Source organism: Anneissia japonica, unplaced genomic scaffold, assembly GCF_011630105.1.
Source record: "Anneissia japonica isolate Jap-2015-1 unplaced genomic scaffold, ASM1163010v1 scaffold1511_len2985839_cov193, whole genome shotgun sequence".
Classification (NCBI taxonomy): Eukaryota; Metazoa; Echinodermata; class Crinoidea; order Comatulida; family Comatulidae; genus Anneissia; species Anneissia japonica.
In genome coordinates, this window is record NW_022685291.1 from 2,820,932 (window position 1) to 2,840,187 (window position 19,256).

General features: G+C 34.1%; 3 protein-coding genes across 4 annotated transcripts in view; 2 read left to right on the forward strand and 1 right to left on the reverse strand.

Annotated features, from left to right (window-relative positions):
• Positions 1-2,163: 2,163 nt before the first annotated feature.
• On the reverse strand, positions 2,164-14,564 carry LOC117110903 (nudix hydrolase 20, chloroplastic-like). Its single transcript, XM_033253731.1, has 8 exons — positions 14,415-14,564; positions 13,719-13,981; positions 12,483-12,546; positions 11,795-11,922; positions 11,365-11,483; positions 10,448-10,580; positions 8,298-8,394; positions 2,164-2,731 (listed from the first exon to the last, which is right to left on the reverse strand). Exons 1-8 carry the CDS (start codon positions 14,473-14,475, stop codon positions 2,667-2,669), a joined length of 930 nt encoding a protein of 309 aa, XP_033109622.1. The 5' UTR covers positions 14,476-14,564; the 3' UTR covers positions 2,164-2,666.
• LOC117110879 (monocarboxylate transporter 12-like) lies at positions 2,899-6,283 on the forward strand. The gene is made up of 5 exons (XM_033253713.1): positions 2,899-3,451; positions 3,784-3,924; positions 4,391-4,527; positions 4,727-5,429; positions 5,733-6,283. Exons 1-5 carry the CDS (start codon positions 3,265-3,267, stop codon positions 5,864-5,866), a joined length of 1,302 nt encoding a protein of 433 aa, XP_033109604.1. The 5' UTR covers positions 2,899-3,264; the 3' UTR covers positions 5,867-6,283.
• Positions 14,565-14,818: 254 nt separating the features above from the next.
• The window catches only part of LOC117110838 (NCK-interacting protein with SH3 domain-like), a 14,829-nt gene continuing 10,391 nt past the window's right edge, over positions 14,819-19,256 (forward strand). For both annotated transcript variants that reach the window (XM_033253680.1, XM_033253673.1), the window contains exons 1-5: positions 14,819-15,082; positions 15,677-15,786; positions 16,487-17,081; positions 17,488-17,646; positions 18,900-18,986. In XM_033253680.1, the coding sequence (XP_033109571.1) occupies positions 14,915-15,082; positions 15,677-15,786; positions 16,487-17,081; positions 17,488-17,646; positions 18,900-18,986 (1,119 nt within the window). In that variant the 5' untranslated portion in view covers positions 14,819-14,914. The remainder of the gene's footprint in view (positions 15,083-15,676; positions 15,787-16,486; positions 17,082-17,487; positions 17,647-18,899; positions 18,987-19,256) is intronic.

The window sequence follows — 19,256 nt, forward strand, 5'->3', positions numbered from 1 at the left end:
TCCATAATCGATCTGCATGGGTTTTAAAAATTAAAATGGCTGTTTTATAGAGTTTTTTAAATACCGTACCACAAAATGCTAGTCTGATGACGTTTAAAATTTCACAAAATGAAAAAGATGAAAAACTGCAAAAAATAATTTAAGTTAGAAGTCGTGTAAATACAACGATTTAACCAATTTCGGCAAAAAATCCAGCAAAACAAGCATATTTAGCTAATTCTAGTACAATTGAGCTAAAAATCGTCAAAATTGATGAAAATATCTAAAAATAGGAATCCGTACTGGGCATATACAGTTCACAATGACGATATAGCGTGTTTTATACAAATTGGTATACATGTGCGATTCTGCAAAATCAACAGTCCGTTAACCTAATCTGTGCTGAATAATTGCTATAGTATTGATGTTTATTGTGTTTTGATATCTAACTCCATCAGGTATCGATTAAAATATGCCTGTATTAATATTCAACATTTTGCTATTTTGACCTTTACTTGTTTGAAAAAAAAAAATTTTGCACACTACAAAAAAAAAACGTGGTTGATGTAATAAAAAAAAAAAAAAAAAAAAAAAAATTAAATTAAAACCATTTTTTTTATGAAGGATAAAAATATAAACAATCTCTTTCTCACAATGATGGAATTTAACAATGTATTCAACTTACCAATTTACTTCATTCTTGATAAACAAAATGCAAATTCCAAGCAAACAAAAGTTCAGTAAAGAAATGAAATTTAGGGGAAATTAAATGTTCGAAGTTTAACGTTGGCCTAAAGTTCAAAAGTTAGAGCGTTTTCCATTGACATGGGGTGAAGTCGAATTGAAGTCGGCTTGTCTCGAATCCTAATAACTTTCGGTCATCTGTCGGCTTGTCTCGAATCCTATAATAAGTTTGTCATCTGTCGGCTTGTCTCGAATCCTAAAAAGTTTGTCATCTGTCGGCTTGTCTCGAATCCTAAAAAGTTTGTCATCTGTCGGCTTGTCTCGAATCCGAACATGGTGTTTGTTTGTCAGCTTGTCACAAATCCGATTATTTTTTTTTTTCCGTAAATTATTTTTTTCGTTTCAATTCTCTTCCTGTAATGTGGATGCCTGTTTTTTGTTTTACTTCTCATGGGTTTCAATTCTTGTTAGTTAGTTGCGGTATATATATGAAGAAAAATTTTAATTCAGTTCCATTCTAGTCATCCAGACAGGACCAACAATCTGCTTAACCGCAATTCGGGTATAGTTTAGTGCGTCTTCCATGTTAAATATCGGTTTGACGATATGTGCTCAGCTTTGGAGAGGAGGTACTGTGAAATCCATGATTAGGGTCTTCCACCATGTTAAATATCGGTTAGTTGTTGGTGACTTTAATGAGTAGTATGACACAGTTCCTTTTAGTACACTGCAAACTTTTATTCACACAAACTGTACGTTGGTTACAATCAGCTAAACTCCAGGTTTCAGATGTTAGAGAACCCTTTTAGAGTGGAGTCAGCTCAGCCCTGTACTTTTCTTCTGTGTTGAATCTAACTACTGACTACTGATTACTGACTACTGACTACTCACTACTGATTACTGACCATTGCTGATTCAGTGATATGGGGGTGTTTGCCTAATATACTTTAGGTAATGGGGGTGTGTCTGAAGTAAGTCACCCCATACTTTTAGAGTTTCTGATTGGATCATAGAGAAATTCTTTCTCCATGATTTTCTCCATGATATGATTTATCACAAACCTCAGAGCTTAGGCTAAAAACTGACAATCATAGATTCATAGTGTGAGAAAGTCCAAGTCCAACTGACTAGGGTAAAGTTATGCAAAGTCTAGTTTTATTATTAGATTATCTGTATACTCAAGTTGACCATTAAAACTGTCAACCCAATTTAAGGCATTTATCAAGTGAAGGGTATCGATTCCAATAGTTATGTAAGTTAATACCATTGAACCTTAATACTACATTACAATATGTACGTGGTGGTGGTAGACCCACATAAATGTAGTGTGCAGTCAAATTTATATAATGTATGTTATTGTTTCATAGAAAATGGGATTGAATGATACATGTAAGATAGCGATAGATTTTTATCGGACTGAATTCATTTTTTGATTAATGGTAAAATGAAATGAGAAAGATATATAGAAGAAGATACTAATAAATATATGAGATCTAGAAGTCCAGTTGTAGAGTTTTATTGAATTGATCAAGTACTATGCAATAAATCACCACATAATTATTTCATTTTAATCAATATGTGTGGAATTTGGAATACAAAACTTGCTATATCTCCTACTCAAGTTGAATACTTGAGTTGATCTTCTCCACTGAAGTTCAACAATTTGAATGGATCTTCTTACAGGTCTCCTTTTAAATTGACTTCAGTGCAACATGTTTAGCTCAACTACGGCGTAATTACACTACTTGTATATTCTTCTTCAGTTATCATTGAAAATATTTTCCCGCCATTCCAAATTTTTATACAGTATGTACTGATTACTGTGATGTTTTTCATATTTGACTTGACTATGCTGGACTCCAGCAGTTGTGAATATCTGTACAATAAGTAACAGTTATTCACATGTTCGGCCATCATCAACACCTATTGTTCGTGGCTCACTTGCTTTTTAATAAAGTGTGTCTGGATGTACTAGGCTAATGTTGTCTGGAGAGTGAAGCCTATCAACTGGAAAAAGGAAAGTCCAATGTTGAATGGATTTCTTGGAGGAATAGGAGGTAGTAAGGCTCTGCAAGAAAATACAAACACAATCTTAAATAATATATGAATTAAGGTTAGATGAATGTATGATGAATGATGTGAACACTTTGTAGTGGTTAGCTGTCATACCTATTCATGGCATTTTATTCTAAATATTTATAATTATTTTTGGGTGGAATGTTAACATACATACATATATGCACACTGTATTTATTTTCGAAAGAAATTTTCGGCCAGTCCTCTGGTCTTCATCAGCTTTACAGCATTGTTGTTTTTCAGTACTTGACCTAGTTCATTTATGTGCGTTGGACCGTTGCTGGTAGCTGCAATAATTCTAGACCTTATTCTTCAAAATAAAAGAATCTTTGTATTGTCCATCTCCATTGACCATAAAAAATTGTAAATTCATCACTGCTTTATATAAAACTCTAACCATATTACAAGGTGAGCAATGTTCTTGGGTGGATCAGTGTAGTTAAATAGTCTCACCCTGGATCAAACACTCTCCATGACTAATATTTTACTGAGTTCAATACAGCTTCGTATGCTATAAAGTACAACATGGTTTCTAAGCTGGACGTGGGATATGCGTGGATTGTCGCCATAGCAAGTTGGGTAGCGACTGTGATAATATTTATGGTAACATCAAATGGAATATATTTTCCTTATATGATTGACTACTACGAAGAAAGCTCCACAAAGGTTGCAATGGCACTTACACTAATTCATTCACTTAAATATTCTTGCGGTACGTTTGGTATGGTTTTTTTATTTTAAATTTTTGTTCATCATATGCCTTAAGATTAGATGTAATGTGGTTGTGTCGAAGAAAATGTTCCGCACGTGAATGGGTCACGTCCATCCACTCTCGTCGGAAACATATGCGGCCCTCACCCCGTCTGGGGTATCGGACCCTTCGTTTTACAAAAAAAAGAAAAAACAGGGCCCCAACAGGAATTCGAACCCTGACGCCGCCACCTCCCTGTATCTGCAACTAATAAAAGTATTTTCAAAAAATTGGGAAACTAAAAAGACCTGCCTTATCGAATGTAATAATGATCCATGTGCTATTACTTCTAGGTGTGTTTGCAGCGATTATGGCCAAAGCATTCGGCTGCCGAGTAGTAATGATTTCTGGAAGTTTTATGATGATGTGTGGCTGTCTTTTAATGACATACTCAACGAGTATATTTGAAGTTTTCTTGGCTTTCAGTCTTTTTGGTGGGTTTTGAAATTGTTTTAATGTTCTTGTAGATGTCAAAAAATGTCAAACAGGTGTAATACTGTCTTTGATATATTTATTTTAAAATCTATTCTCATTCATTATTAACAAACTGTCAATGGCTGTTTTATTATTTATATTATGCCTACTGTATATTATATAATTAAGCAGTCCACAATAAATCGACGTTATCTTTCCCAAATCATTACCCAATTGCCTTATAAAATTCTTTAAATATACGCTATAGAACGCAGTACACTCTTCAGAAAAGAGTAGAAGATTGTCTCCTGTTGTTCTCACTAGAAATAAGTCGATGCAACGTGCTAGGCCTACATTTGTCTGACAGAATTCTCTACTGATAATAAAAAACGATCATTATATTAGCTACCAACCAAACTGAGTCAAAATTAATTTATTCATAAGTTGTATTCTATTTAATATCTTTAATTTTTTTCTCTGCTTCAGGTTTCGGAATATGTTTGGATTATTATACAACTTTCTTTATCATAGACGTTTATTTTAAAAAGCATTTCACATTAGTGATGTCAATAAAAGTATCAGTAACTGGAATAGGGCATATGATGGCACCGTATATCAACCAGGTAGGACTACGGCAGCTGACAGGATTTCGGAAATCACCACGTAACGACTTGTAATCGGCACAGACTGCACTACATAATTTTAACTTTTTTTTTATGAAGTAATTTATTAACTAATAAGTTAACAAAACAGTGTTCAGATTATAACACACAAAACAAAAAAAAAAACATTAATTTTTCTTCTTATCTCTCAACTATACAGATGCTAGTTACCAAGTTTGGATGGCAACATTCGTATCTTCTTCTTTCAGCGCTTATATACCACCTAGTTTTATGCGGAGTGATATTCAGACCACCAAAAGGAAGTTCTGATGAAAACCTTGAAGAACTTGCTCTTTTGGAAGTGGAGCACGAACATAATTGTCTCGAGCTTGAAATACAAAATAGAATAACTCCAACAGATGAAAACAAGGGTCTTAATTGGTTGCAGTATATTTACGAAATATGTCATTTGCGTTTGTTTAAGAAACATTCTTTTGTCATGCTTGTTATCATTGCATTAATACAAGGAGCAACTGAGGAAGGAGTCGAAGTTATTATGCCGGATGACATGCTAGAGCGAGGCGCTAGTCTACATAGCAGCCAGTTAATTTTGACAGCTTACGGAGCAAGTAGTATTTTCGGAAAATCTTTTCAGTATATTGTCAGCAAATTCGTTTTAAACGATTTGCTTATCCAACTAGAACTCACTTATTTCTTTTCATTTCTGTCATTACTAATTTGCAGTATAACGAATACTGCTAACGTTGTTTATGTGGCGATGGTTTTTTTTGGTTTTTCTATGGGTTGGTACAGTGCAATCACACCACTCCTTGTGAAGTCTGTGAGTGATGATTTCTCATTTGGAATTGCTTGGGTTGATACTTCTTTTGGTGTTGGCGCATGCATAGGAGTTCCGTTGGTTGGTAAGTGGCAGCCATAAATAAAAGTCTGCATTTGAACAGTCAAAATGTGAGCATAGCATGCAATAACACGCTATAGCAATATCGTACTCTGATTTGTATTAATATTGTGCGTGTATTTTAAATGTTGTGATATCGACATTATTAATGGAACTATTATTAGTAAGTGGTAGCCATTAAAAAACAAAACACTAGCATACCATACAGTTACAGAATAAGCAATACTATATTCTGATTTGTATTAATTAATGTGTTTCTTTTTATTTTGTGTTATTGACATAATATATTTCTATTTCCCTTATGCAGGCTATCTTCGAGACAAAAGTGGAAATTTTTGGTTTTCCGAGTTGGCATTGTTATGTTTTACATTGATTAATATGGTGATAATTTTTGGTTTTATTGTGTGGAAAAGACCAAGAAAACAAAGCCAGACATTCTGAGATTATTTCTACTTAATTTATTTTTTTATCGATGAGTGATTATATTATCTTCGGCTGATTTAGAACATTGAAACCAACCCAAGTAATAATTCATTGAGTGAGTTGAGCCGGGTTTTTCCACCTAGTCTGAACTAGGCCAAAATAAGCCTAGATGTAAACAGAAAATAAAATGCGCGAATTACGAATATGAATATTTCACGCGAATACTTATGCTAGCATTCGTTATTGCCCAGTATAGACATCTCGCTAGGTACGCCATGGATTAACGCATGCCCACAACCCGCAGCAGTCCGTCAAAAACTTAAATAGCAGAAGAATGAGCTGTTCCGCGTATTTGCATTAAAATTAATGGAACATCTGCCCTCCCGCGAGTGCAGTAAAATTTGACCATTTGACTGAGTGGAGAAACTACAGGAAACAAATCGATGTATAGAGCCGCCGCACGGACGGGGTAAAATTGCTCTCCGTGTCATCCTGATGGTGACATAATTATGTCGAAATATTGAATCCAGACACGATGGCGTGCTTTTCGATACTTGGTGTATGTATTATACTATCTTATCTGAGATTAATCAGTGGACCTTTCGGTTTTATAGGTTTATATAACAATGACAGAATATAAAAGCTTTAACAACAATATTTTCACATATGCAAATAAAAGCTAATGTCGGTATTAAAATTTAAACAATGTTCAACTTTTGTTCTAACTTCCAGAAGAAAATATTTTGTTGTGTTGAGATTAGAGTGCTACAGTGTTACGTCACGATACTACATGATACTAGTCCGTTGCTATCGTGGCAAAAAGAGTTCAACTGGACGCCATTTTCTTTACTGACAAACCGTTGAACCCAATTTCAAACGTAATTATTAAGATGTTGTATCTTACTTTTTCTTTGTAAATTTTCATTGATGATTAAATGTGTGTTCGATAACTAATATAATGCGAGCTTTTGTGTTTTGATAATAAAAATGATAATGGTATGAATATAAACATCAAAATAATACACAACATATGGCAAGATAATGTTTTGTGTATATAATGCTCTATTGAATAGGCCCAATACTGATAGTTACTGATAGTTTTTAGTAGGACGATCTTGTTAGTAATATTGTAATGGAGGTTTAGGTATCAGAACGAGCCCAGGACTTGATGTGTGAATACCAAGAAATGGTTTATTATTAATAAATAACTGCATACAGTAACAGTAAATCCAGTCTAATGCACTTGAAAAAAACACTAACACATAACGAATGGTATTATGTCAATCACTGGTAATTATAACTTTTTGTTTTCAACCATAATCGGTAACTACTTTACTTGATAAGTGAATTTTAGAATTAAAAAATAATGATGATGATGATAATGATGATGATGATAATATAGATGACGACGATAATAGCGCTAGATTTAAAATCCATGATGACAAGCGGAAATAATAACGACTCAATGGCTATCATATATAATATGTCAAAGGTCAGAAATGGCATTTCCAGTCATTTTTTAGCAAACTAATTTATTAGACCAAATAGAAACATGAATATTCCAAACAAATTGACACCACAATTAACTCTCTCCCACCAGTGGTTGCGGAGATATTAGGGCCATATGACTATGATCTTGAAACAAAGGTCAGAAACAGCATTTCCGATGTTTTTTTAACAAAATTTTTTATTAGAGCAAATAGAAACATGAATGTTCCAAACAAATTGGCACCACAATTAACTCTCTACCACCAGTGGTTGAGGAGATAATCATGACTCAATGGCTATCTTATATACAATATGTCAAAGGTCAGAAATGGCATTTCCGGTCATTTTTTAGCAAAATCTTTTATTAGACGAAATAGAAACATGAATGTTCCGAAGAAATTGACACCAAAATGGCTGCGGAAGTATAAGGACAATATGGCTATGACCTTGAAGCATGTCAAGATCAGAAATGGCATTTCCTGTCATTTTTTAGCAAAATGTTCTATTAGAGCAAATAGAAATATGCATGTTTGGAACAATTTGGCACCAACCCTCTACCACCTGTAGTTGCGGAGATACAAGGATCTTATAGCTTTGACCTTTGACCCTGATCTTTTGACCTTTCACCACATTTTGAAAATATATTTGTTACCAAAGCCAAAAATGATTCTTGGACCATTTCAACCAATTTCTGAAGTCAAATTCTCTGCACCTCAAAGTGCATACAAAACCTGGTCTGGCTCCAAGGGTATATAACAAAGTTATACCGGCCGCAGACTTTAATTAGTAGCAGTTCCTCCACTATAATTTGGAAATAATAGCATAGAGGGCACTCTATTTTATTTTGTGAATTTTACATAGAGGGCACTACTATTTTTTTTGTCTCAAAGTTGGCAGGTATATCTTAATAGGCAAATTTATTAGAAATAACAATAAATAACTTGAAGGTTAGAGCACTGACCTGTGTCAGGTGATATGTAACCATGGCGAATTAAAAAATCCAGAATAACAAGAGCGCAGTTTGGTTTAAATTCTCCTGATGCTATTTTCTCTTTGACCTGGAAGGGGAAAAACAAAAGTATAATTGCACGTGTGGAATGTTGTTCACAATGTTTAATCAATGAAAACAACTACAGGCCACTTTAAATTGCATTCAAGATGGCAGCCATTTGACAATTAATTTAATTTAAATTAAGCCTTATTTATTCAGGGTAAATTATAACCATTCAGTGATAGCATTGCTTTCTAGGAAAGCCCTGGTACATAAATATAAGCAAAAATATACAGAACATATGTTTACAAATGCACAATTCCAAAGTAACGGAAAAGTAAATTTAAAACAATGAAACAGAAAGAACAATAATGAAAGCAGAATTTATTTTATTTATTTATTTCAACAATATTTTGTGAGGGTGGTCCATCCAGCCTGAGCTGATCAATTGGGACCCTCAGTACATACAATTAAAACATAAGTATAAAAATTAAACTTGATCTTTAACATAAGCAAATTAATTAAATTAAACCAGGAAAAAAAATTAATAATAATGATAATAAAAATAATAAAAATAAGAAAAAAAAAATATATAGGCCTACAGTATATAAATTATATATAATAATGATTTAAGGAAAACATTAAAAATAAAAAAAATTTAAATTAAAAAAAAATTGACATATTGGATAGAATAATAATTGAAATAAAAAATAAATCAAAAGAATTAATGAGAAGATAATTAATTGAACTAACAAAAATAGAAAAATTATAAAAGATTATAAAAGATAAATAATTTACAATTTAAAACAGAACAAAATCACGATTAAAAATATTGCAACAAAAAGAGATGGCCACAGGGAAAATTACACAAGATTGGATGAAAGATAGCTAAGAAGGTTGGATTTGACAGAAGAGAAAGAGAAAGTAGAACGGACAATCGGTGGAAGAGAGTTGTAGATGTAAGGAGCATTATAGCTGAATGAAGTTTTAAAGATTTCTAGATTAGGCTTAGGAATTAGAAGATCACCTTTAGTGATTTTTCTTGTGGTCATACGGCCATTGGCAACAATCTTTTTAAGGCATTGACAAAGAGTTTGTGGAGCAAGGTTATGAAGAGCTTTGTAAGTTAAACAGCAGAGTTAAAATTGAAATCGGAGTTGAAGGGGAAGGGTATTAGCAGATCTGAAATGAGTGGGAGTAATTATAATAACTTATAACTTAAATAATGATAACTTAAAGACCAAATAAAAAATATGATTTAGAAATTATTAAAGAAAAAAAATTACAACTGAATACATATAAAGGCTTATTAATGGAAAGACAATCAAAACTAGTTCTGGCAAACAGAGCAATGATGCTACTCTACTACAGTAGTTTGTCGTCTTTTCTGTTTCAATTTCTTGTTTCGATTTCTTTATAGAAAATAGATGTAAATTTTTGGAATTACTACAGCTCTATAAAACAATGAATAGGGCCAATGTAACATCAATTTGTATCATGGAGTGTATTACCTGGCATTAAATCACATACACTACTGTATAAACCAAGCGTGTTTAAAATTTATTTTGTTGCTTTGAAATTCATGTACAGTGAAAAAAGTCTGTGATATCTTGAAATGAAGCCCATGGGCTTTTTCATGAGATTACGCCTATTGGGCCTCAATTCGAGGTATCTTTTATCGTAAGCTCTTTGAGACTGTAGTCAATATGAGTGCTATTAAAAACCATATACCATAAAACCTCGAACAGAAGCCCAATGTGTAATGCCAGCTAATACACTCCATGATACAAATTGATGTTACATTGGCCCTATTCATGTTTTATAGTACTGTAGTAATTCCTAAAATTTACATTATTTATTTTAAAAAGAAGCCCCCCCACCCCCACTCTTTACTTTGTAAAAGTAGCCTCGAAAAGAAGCCCATCCAAAGTTTGCAAAAAAAGGAGCCCAGGGCTTCAATTCGAGGTTTTACGGTAAATTATTTTTAATAATGCAATAATCATTCATCGTTAACACGTGTTTGAATAACTATCTTGTTGTTATGTGCTTCTTGTTACTACTTCTGTGTTATTGTCTGTAGTACTGTAGTTATATATTTAGTTACCTGTTAATACACATACCTCTTCAATTTTGAATAGGTAGAACTCACTGACCTCACCATCAGCATTTTGAGGGGTAAAAGTCGAAGGTAACTCAAGGTCAAATATGAACTGGGTCTCTGGGAAAACACCTCGCTCACTATGATATAAGTAACTGGGGGAAAAATATAAATAATTAAACAAAAATCTTGTGAGTATACCTACACCATACATTATCATCTTCATTATTATTTTTACCCCTATATAATATTATAATGATGATAATGACATAATAAGGTTTTACTTTACATAGTTAATAGAGTGCCACACTCTATTAACCTGTAACAATGATGCTTATATGGTGAAGAAAGAAAATGTGATGTCGGCCTTTCATCTTTTAAAAGAAATCTAAAATTATATTATCTAAGTCTGTACCTAAACTAAATTCAGTTCATTTCCGCACTTTTTATTTATTTATCTTGTTTATCTATTTATTTGTTTATCTATTTATTTATTTATTTATATATTTATTTATTTAATTATTTATGTAATTTAAAAAAAAATTTTTTACAGATCCTCTCGAGACAAGGTCTTCCTTCTAGACTGGGATCCTTACAACAGTTTATATCTTTATGTATGATATATTTTTTTTCAATATCAATGTATTAATCTGTGCTCTTGTAGAATAAAAGGTGCTTGCACCACTGAAGTGAGGTATGCGGAGGGCCAGAAACATTACATGTTCTAGCGTTCCCCCACCATCCCCCAGGGTCTTGGACCCACAATTTTATGAAAAGTCAAGCACCATAGAAATATTTTTCTTGCAATATTTGAAATATAGAATATAGGTATTTACTAGGCTTTGAATGGCTGAGCGGTTCACATATCTAAGCGCCTTGTATCCTTTGGCAAAAGGCGCTATATAATTTTTATTATACCCACTCAAGTATGTACAGTACCTTATAGAACCGACTGGTTTAGCCTCTTTAGCCAGATGTTCAGGAATTGATGCCTCTTCTGCACATTCTTTAACAATGCAGTCTTTCACTGTCATGCCAGCTGATAGCCCACCAGCAGCCTGGAGGAGAGGCCATCAATTTGGTATAAAACAATAATATTAAGACTAAAAAAAATATTATTAGATTAGATTATTATAAAAAAAAATTAACGCTAACTACAGAGTCAGCTGAACTCTGAGGATAATTAATGAAGATGATGTTAAAGTTTACAAAGTAATTTTAAATCCACTGATATGTTAAATATCAGTATGAGGGAAAATACACTAAAATGTCATTTTCATTCAATATCTTGATCATTTATTTGATCATCATCAAGAACAATTCACTGCGACAAGCACATTTCATTCGTATATAAAATACCAGTGCTTACTATATTGTCCAGCTTGCCTGGGAAGGTTGGCTTATTCTTGGCCCTGCGTCCTATCCACATAGACAATCCATCACTTGTCTTACAGAAACCATTTAAATGGCATCCATACTGCTTCACTCCAAATAATGCTGTGTAAAGTACAAGAACAAAGTTATGAAAATACTGAATTAGGAACAACCAAAACTCATATACTCATATAAAGAACATAAATATTACTCACCTAGCACTTTTGATACATTTTGAATTGACGCCTTATAACATTTTTGTTATTAAATATTACATTATTACTTAATTCTTTCAATATATTTTAACATATGTTCTCCACATAATCTTATAAAGTATCTTGCTATCATTAATTATTGTTATGCTGCCACCTATTGTTGGATTTGGTAGATTTGCTGTTTTCACGAGTTTAACCAATCAATGTAAGGTTTTCAGTATACTGTTGTAGTAATAAATTGTGTTGGGCTGCATCCTATGACATTGTCTGATTTGGCCTTTACAGATAATCATTATGAGTGCAATAAAAAGATTTTATTTAATAGAATTCACTGAGTAACCCAAATTTAGGGTCTGGAACCATCCCAAGCAGTTAGCTCAACATTGAAACCACTCTTCTTAATTGCTAGGAAATGTTACTTCTCCTAAATTAATTACTTCAGTTTATTAGTTCATCAACACAACTTACATGTTGCTGATCTTTCCATCTCAAGAAGAGTGGCCTCATGATAGAAGGTCTTCACAGAATACAACTTCGAAAATACAGAAGAATATACAATGTAAGTCTGATCTGCTTATTTTCTTCTGGAAAGAGGTAGTGGTGGACTGTCCACTTTCACCAAAATTTATAAAAGGAAGACAAACACATCCATTTTGAGTTGTTAAAACTTTAGTTTATCAATGATATAATTAGGCACTTTGGTTCAAAAATACACTACGTCTACAACTATTGAAAAAGCATGATTTTTTAAATACAATAGGCAGAGCTTTGAACTTTCAGCTCAATGTTGGATGACTTGTTTCTCTTTCTTAGGTGTTTAAACATTAGCTCAACCCGCCCTCAATAAACTAACATTACGTTATCTCGCTATATTAATTGGATTAACACATTATCAAGGATAAGTACTGAGTGTTTAACACTGGTGTCCTTGGATTCAAGTATAGGTAAACGGATTAGTTGCCTTTTTTATGAGGTTTTAATTGTTCTTTACCACCGAAAGTGCGGTATTCTAACGTTAGTTTATGGAGGGCTGGTCGGCCTAATGATCTGCAGTGAAACACTGAAATTGAATCAGGTGCTTAAATGAATACAAACGCTAAGTGTTCCCAGTTAAAATAACTAATACAATCCTTTCACAGGAGCAGATCCAGCCTGGTAAAGAATAATAATAATAATGTTGGTCTTATGTAGAGCTTCATGCATAAAGCCTGTTAGCGCTTCACATTACTACCCCGGTCATTAAATCAAACACATATGGAACACATATACTCAGCTCCCTGGGTAGAATTCCATAATATTGCAGCTAGTAATCAGCGCAGTTGTGTTGGAACCTACCAGGTACCCACTTGTACTCCTGGGTGGAGAGAGGCAACAGTAGATAAAATGCCCTGCCCAAGGACACAAGCGGTTTGCAGTGAGAGTTTCGAACCCCTGACCTCGAGGTTGGGAGTCCAAGCCACAACTGATGCGCCAAATGCTTCTAAAAGAAGAGTTTGGGGGAGTGTGAATTTGCGAACTGTGTGAGCATCTCAGGGAGGAGCTCCATGGTAACTGCAATGGGAAGATCCCCTTATTTTAAGCCACTAGCACCTTCATTAATTTGACAACAAAAAAATAAAATTGTTCAAAAAATAGAGAGGAAGTAGGGCATGCCCCCCTCTAAAATCTGCCACTGTTTTTATACCCAAGTTGAGAGTACCAAACCTCATTCCTCCATCCTCGTAGACTAATATGTACGTCTTGCTTCCGCCACCCTTCAAGAATTTCTCTAATTGTTTGCGTTCTCTTCACTACCGTGTCAAAATCATCTGTCAATTTAATCTTCCTAATTAGAGTGGGGTCTTGTTTGGAGCGTACCACCTCAAAAACATCGGTCTCTGAAATAACTTTTGGTATAATTTCCGGAATAATGAGTCCAACTTGTTGATCCTTGATGAAAAAGGGGACGCAAAGTGCACGTGGTGATTCTGTTGGGATAAAAAAAAAAAAGTGGAATGTATATAGTGTCATTTTGAGGGCTATTGATGGATAAAGTTACAGTAGATACCTCCAGCCATGGAAGAATACAGAGAGCAAATACTAATATAATAAAGACTAAAGTTTCTCCAACTAATGAGTTTATATAGAAATTGTATCCTTTCTTAGATGCAAATTGCATAATTATGGTTTGGTGAAAATTTGCATTAATTTCTCCCTGTACACCATGATGCAGAAAAGTATTTGTAGGCCTCTGTAGCAGGCTGCTACAACCTGGGGAAATGGGGGAATTCCCTTATCTCAGCCAGTGGAATGGCCCACCTGCTGAGCAGCCCCAGGCGTCACAACAAGTCAAACGAGGGGTCAAACGGCTCAGTCTTGCTACTCTAAAGACCCACTACATGGGCTTTCATTTTAACTAACCTGGCTGATTAAATGAATTACACTGTCGGACAATTTTTAGCATTTGCTGAGACCAAGACATTTTGCTCAAAAAGCACCACACTAGCCGGATAAGATTAAACAGTGTTAGCAACCATTTAAAAAGCCATGCTGCAAGCCCTCTACTGCTCAAAAAACAATAACAAGACTGCATGGCTGGAATAGTCCATTTAGGAGACAGGCATATTATTTTGAATCTATCAACAAACAACAACAAAGACTACTAAAAACAAAACGATTATTATTCCTAATTCTATTCTTGTATGTTTTACAAAATCAACATTTTTTAAAGCATTTAATTGATATAAACATAATACATTTCTACGGAGCTACCCCACCTTCAGGCTAGCCTATAATATAAGATCTTTGTTGGCTATTTTCAACAGATAGAGGGCCTGCTATAGAGTGATGGCGACGCCCACAGAAAGTTTAGTATTGTTGCAGTTCTTTTGAGATATTGAACGAACAACATTCATAGAAACATGCTTCGGGCTTTGTATGACTTCCAAAGTAAAGATGGAAAGTCTATGAGCTTTCGCAAAGGACAGCGGTTCACGCTGCTCGACAAAAGCAATGCTCACTGGTGGCAAGTCATGACTGACCAGGGTACGGTCGGATACGTACCCGGTAATTATGTCGCAAAAGACGATGTAAGTATGCTAATTCTAGGCCTAGACTGGTTCTTTTGCTATAGAATTATTTTTAAATATGATAAACTTTAGACCAATGAGATTATTCTTACTTATACTATAATAGTATCGATTGCTAAACAGTTTTATTTAGCAGATTAACTCATTATTAATTAGGCTAGTCATATTGTTTACATTGTCGACATGCCGAATCTCTTTGTTGTTGTGAAGGGTTGTAAGGTGATTAACCTTAATCATGGTATTATGTCGCCAGATGATGGCAAAACTGTCATAAACTACCACTAGAGTATTATTAATTTAAATCCTCCTTGTTATACCCATTCCATTGGTTTGCTTCAAGTTGTACACTACATGCATGACAAATTTAAAATCAATGATGTGTTTAGGTACAACAAATTGCCATCCATGGCTTTTTTTCATAAAATGACAATAAATAATGCGTAGATACACACAACATCAGTGAAAGAATCAATGTAATGGAATTTTCATTGATAAATTTGTCTAGTACACTAGACTTTCAGTGAATGATTATGAACAATAAAATACAGTAATGGAATGAAATAAATTAAGGTAAATTTTTTCATTTAATTTCAGTTGCCTTCGGACCAAGTTCTTGCCTCTATAGACCGTGCAATGGAGTTCGTACACCTGGCTGCTACTAACAAAGGTGGCGCTTACACAAACGAGCAACGAAAAAGTTTACAGTTGCGTACAAAGGCTCTTTTTGAGCTGCCTTGCCTATTGCTTTTCAGTAGATCAGTGGTGTATCTAGGGGGTGCGCACACCCCTCAAAAAAATTTCCCCCTTATTCCTCCCTCATTGAAAATGTCCTAAGCCTAAATATGGATTGGATTGGATTGGATTTATTCAGTGTAAACACCAAGGATAGCCCACAAAATCATTAAGACCCCACTCCACCTTTGCTTCCCCTCCCCATCAGCTGCCCCCTCCCATTTCAAGAATCCTGGATACACCACTGATAGTAGTTAATAAACATAAATGTATTAACAATTAATTGCCACTGAAAAAATATCAAGAAAAACATAAAAAATTAATACAGTACTAAACTTTAAATAGTTCATTTAAAATAATTATATTAACATATTAAGGCAACTTTTCATAGAGATCAAAGAAAAAAATGTATTTAGAGATTTATAGAAATTTTATTATGATAATCCTTAAACTGACTTTTGCATTATTGAAACATGTTATTTGGTGACAACCATTATTTTTATTCTGTTTTTTTTTTAAAGCTATCGTGAGGTATACAAAGTTCCATTTTTCTCCTTTAGTTTATAATTTTAATTAGATTCTAATGGCCTTATATTTTAAGTTAATTTTGTTTACAAAGAAGTATCCAGTTGATTGTGAAAATTAATGAGATACTCTTGATTCTATTGTTAGAAAACTTGTTGAACATCGTCAACAAATAGTACGTGCGCAGGTAGTCGAAGATGTTCCACAGCCAAGAAGGGTTGCACCGGCAGCACCTCCGACCCAATCATCGTCATCCCAACGAACTTCCAACTCGTGTGCAAGGACAACCACTCCACCAACATCACCAAATTACTCAGTTGTACAGCGAGGCAGCAGTACAAAATCTCACAAAGCGCCATCACCGCCCGTGGATACACAACCCGTGCAATATACAAATCCAGACCCGCCCCCTGACGCAACGGCACTGCCATCAACACCAAGACCCGTTGACGTCGCGACAAGTCCCATACAATCGCCTACTCGAAAATACAGGGCACCATTATCTCCTGAACTATCTAAGTCACCGACTATGGAAGCCCTGATAAGTCCTACAACCAGAGCACGATCGGACAGTTTAATATCGCCAAGGCTTGGTCCTGAGATGGTTGAAATGGTTCGAGTTAACACAAATTTAAGTTTCAATAAATCCAAAGTGGCAGTTGCTATGGTGCTAAATCATGTCCGAGAGTCGGTGCCCAGTGTTGCGACATTGATGGAGGATATCATTAAAACACTGGACACAGTAAGAAATGATGATTATTTACTGTTATGATAATTTCAAAAATAATATTGAACTAAGAAAGGTATTACTTTAGCCTATACTGTTCTTTGTTTCTATTTTTTTCTCTTATATAATATAGAAAATTTTTACATACAGTAGTATCCAACTGTTATAATCAAGGGATGAGAGAAGTTTTTGATAAAATTCATTGGAATTTTTTTATTAAAACTTGTCTTGCCATGTATCATGATCTACCATGATCCCCCCACATGTGTTCTACCCATGGTCCTGAAGCTTGTTGACATACACTCTGTGGTCGCACCCCCTGGGGTCCTTTCTCCTGTGGACCCGCTGCAATGTAGTACAACCACTGCCTATGTTGCCTACCCCCATTCAATTTTTTTAACTTTTATCTTTCATTCGGTAGACAGGTGTTTCAGTTGGAGGAGGAAGAGATGAAGAGAGGTTGCAGGTCATCTTCTCTGAGCTCACCAGTTGCAAAGATGACGCACAGCAGCGGAGCTGGGCACTGCACGAAGATGAGTCAATAATCACAGAATACTTGGAGGAGCTTCTCTCAATATTGGTAAGCTTTTTCAAATTAAGAAAGAAATTTAAAAAAAAAATTAATAAATAAAAAAATTAACAAGAAAAAAAAAAATTAAAAAAAAGAAGGGAATAAGAAAAGAAGGGGAAGGAGAAAAGAAAGGAAAAGAGACAGAAAGGAAAAGAGACAGAAAGAAAAAACTGAAATTTAAATTAAATTAAAACAAACCCAACATCTGGCTGTGAAGAACTGCCACAACACCTCCTACAATTCCTTGATAATCAACATGATGATTGTGGGAACTCAAGACGATGAAGATAAAGAAGCTTTGATATTTTAATTAATGTTTTTTTGTGTCTAATTTTATTTATTTATTTATTTTTTTTTGATAAAATGAATTACCCTTGTTATCATTTGTGAAATGCTTAGAGGCCTTAAAGCACTATAAAAGTCTAACATCATTATAAAAATTAAATGATTCTATGGAAATTTATTTTTTTATTTTCTATTAATATTATTTATTATATGAGGCATGTTGTGGCAAAATGGCTAAGTTGTAGCAAAAATTGAAATTCAAGTTATTGGTATTTTCAGATACCTGAGTATGTGATCTTTAAAATGAGAGGTCATTCATTCAAATTGAACATTTCAAGCCTAAGTTATTGGAAAGTGAAAGTACAGTACTCTTAGAGTCAAGATAAACAGGATTTTGAGTAATTGCACAAAGTTAATTGTGCATACACTGTTTAATAGAACGAACTATGAAAAATAACGTTAAATAAACAATTTGTTAACCGCTTTCAGAACTAATACTTTGGGATATGATTAATGAGACATTAAACTGTTGATCTAGAGTGAAAAATAAATTTGGGTTTTTTAGCAATTTTTTGAGCTCCCATATTTTATAGCTCATTTACTCAATACTGGACTGTGCGACAACTTAACCATTTCGCCACAACATGCCTCATTTTGTATATTGTTAATGTTTTTGTACCATTGTTTAAGAACTTCGCTATTTGTTAATGTTCATAGCTTTCTTGCTGTGTAATACATTGCAGTTCTCATAATAATATGTAAAGAAGAATGTTGTGTACCCTCAACTTGTTCATTAAAGTCTGACTCCGATCCATGTGAGCAGGAGAAGATGCAACGCTATCTGCTGATTTTCGGTGGTGGTCTGAATGGCTCGTCATTAAAACCGATTCATTGCACGCACATCGGCCGACGACCTTCGTGTGTGTAGTGAGTGCACTGCTTAAGATTTTGATTAAGACTGTTTTATATTTTGTCAGAATGATGCTGATAAGTGCGTTAGTCAGGGAGTTATACGACAAGATGGATTTGAACCTCTAACATCTCTTGTGCAGTATTATCAGATGGTAAGAAATTTCATTAGCATCCCCACAGCATGTAACCCCTGTATATTGAGGGTTTTGGTTCACCGTTCTGTTTTGTTTATTCTTGTTAACAATTCATTTATTATATATTTTTTAAATATAAATTAACTTTTGTTGATTTTCTGGGTCGTCCATGCAACCATTTTCAGTTTAAACAGACAATTTTCTCTATTGTGTATGTCATTGTCTGTCTCTTATACACATCTAGATGTGTATAAGAGACAGGGATTGGATTGGATTTATTCAGTGTAA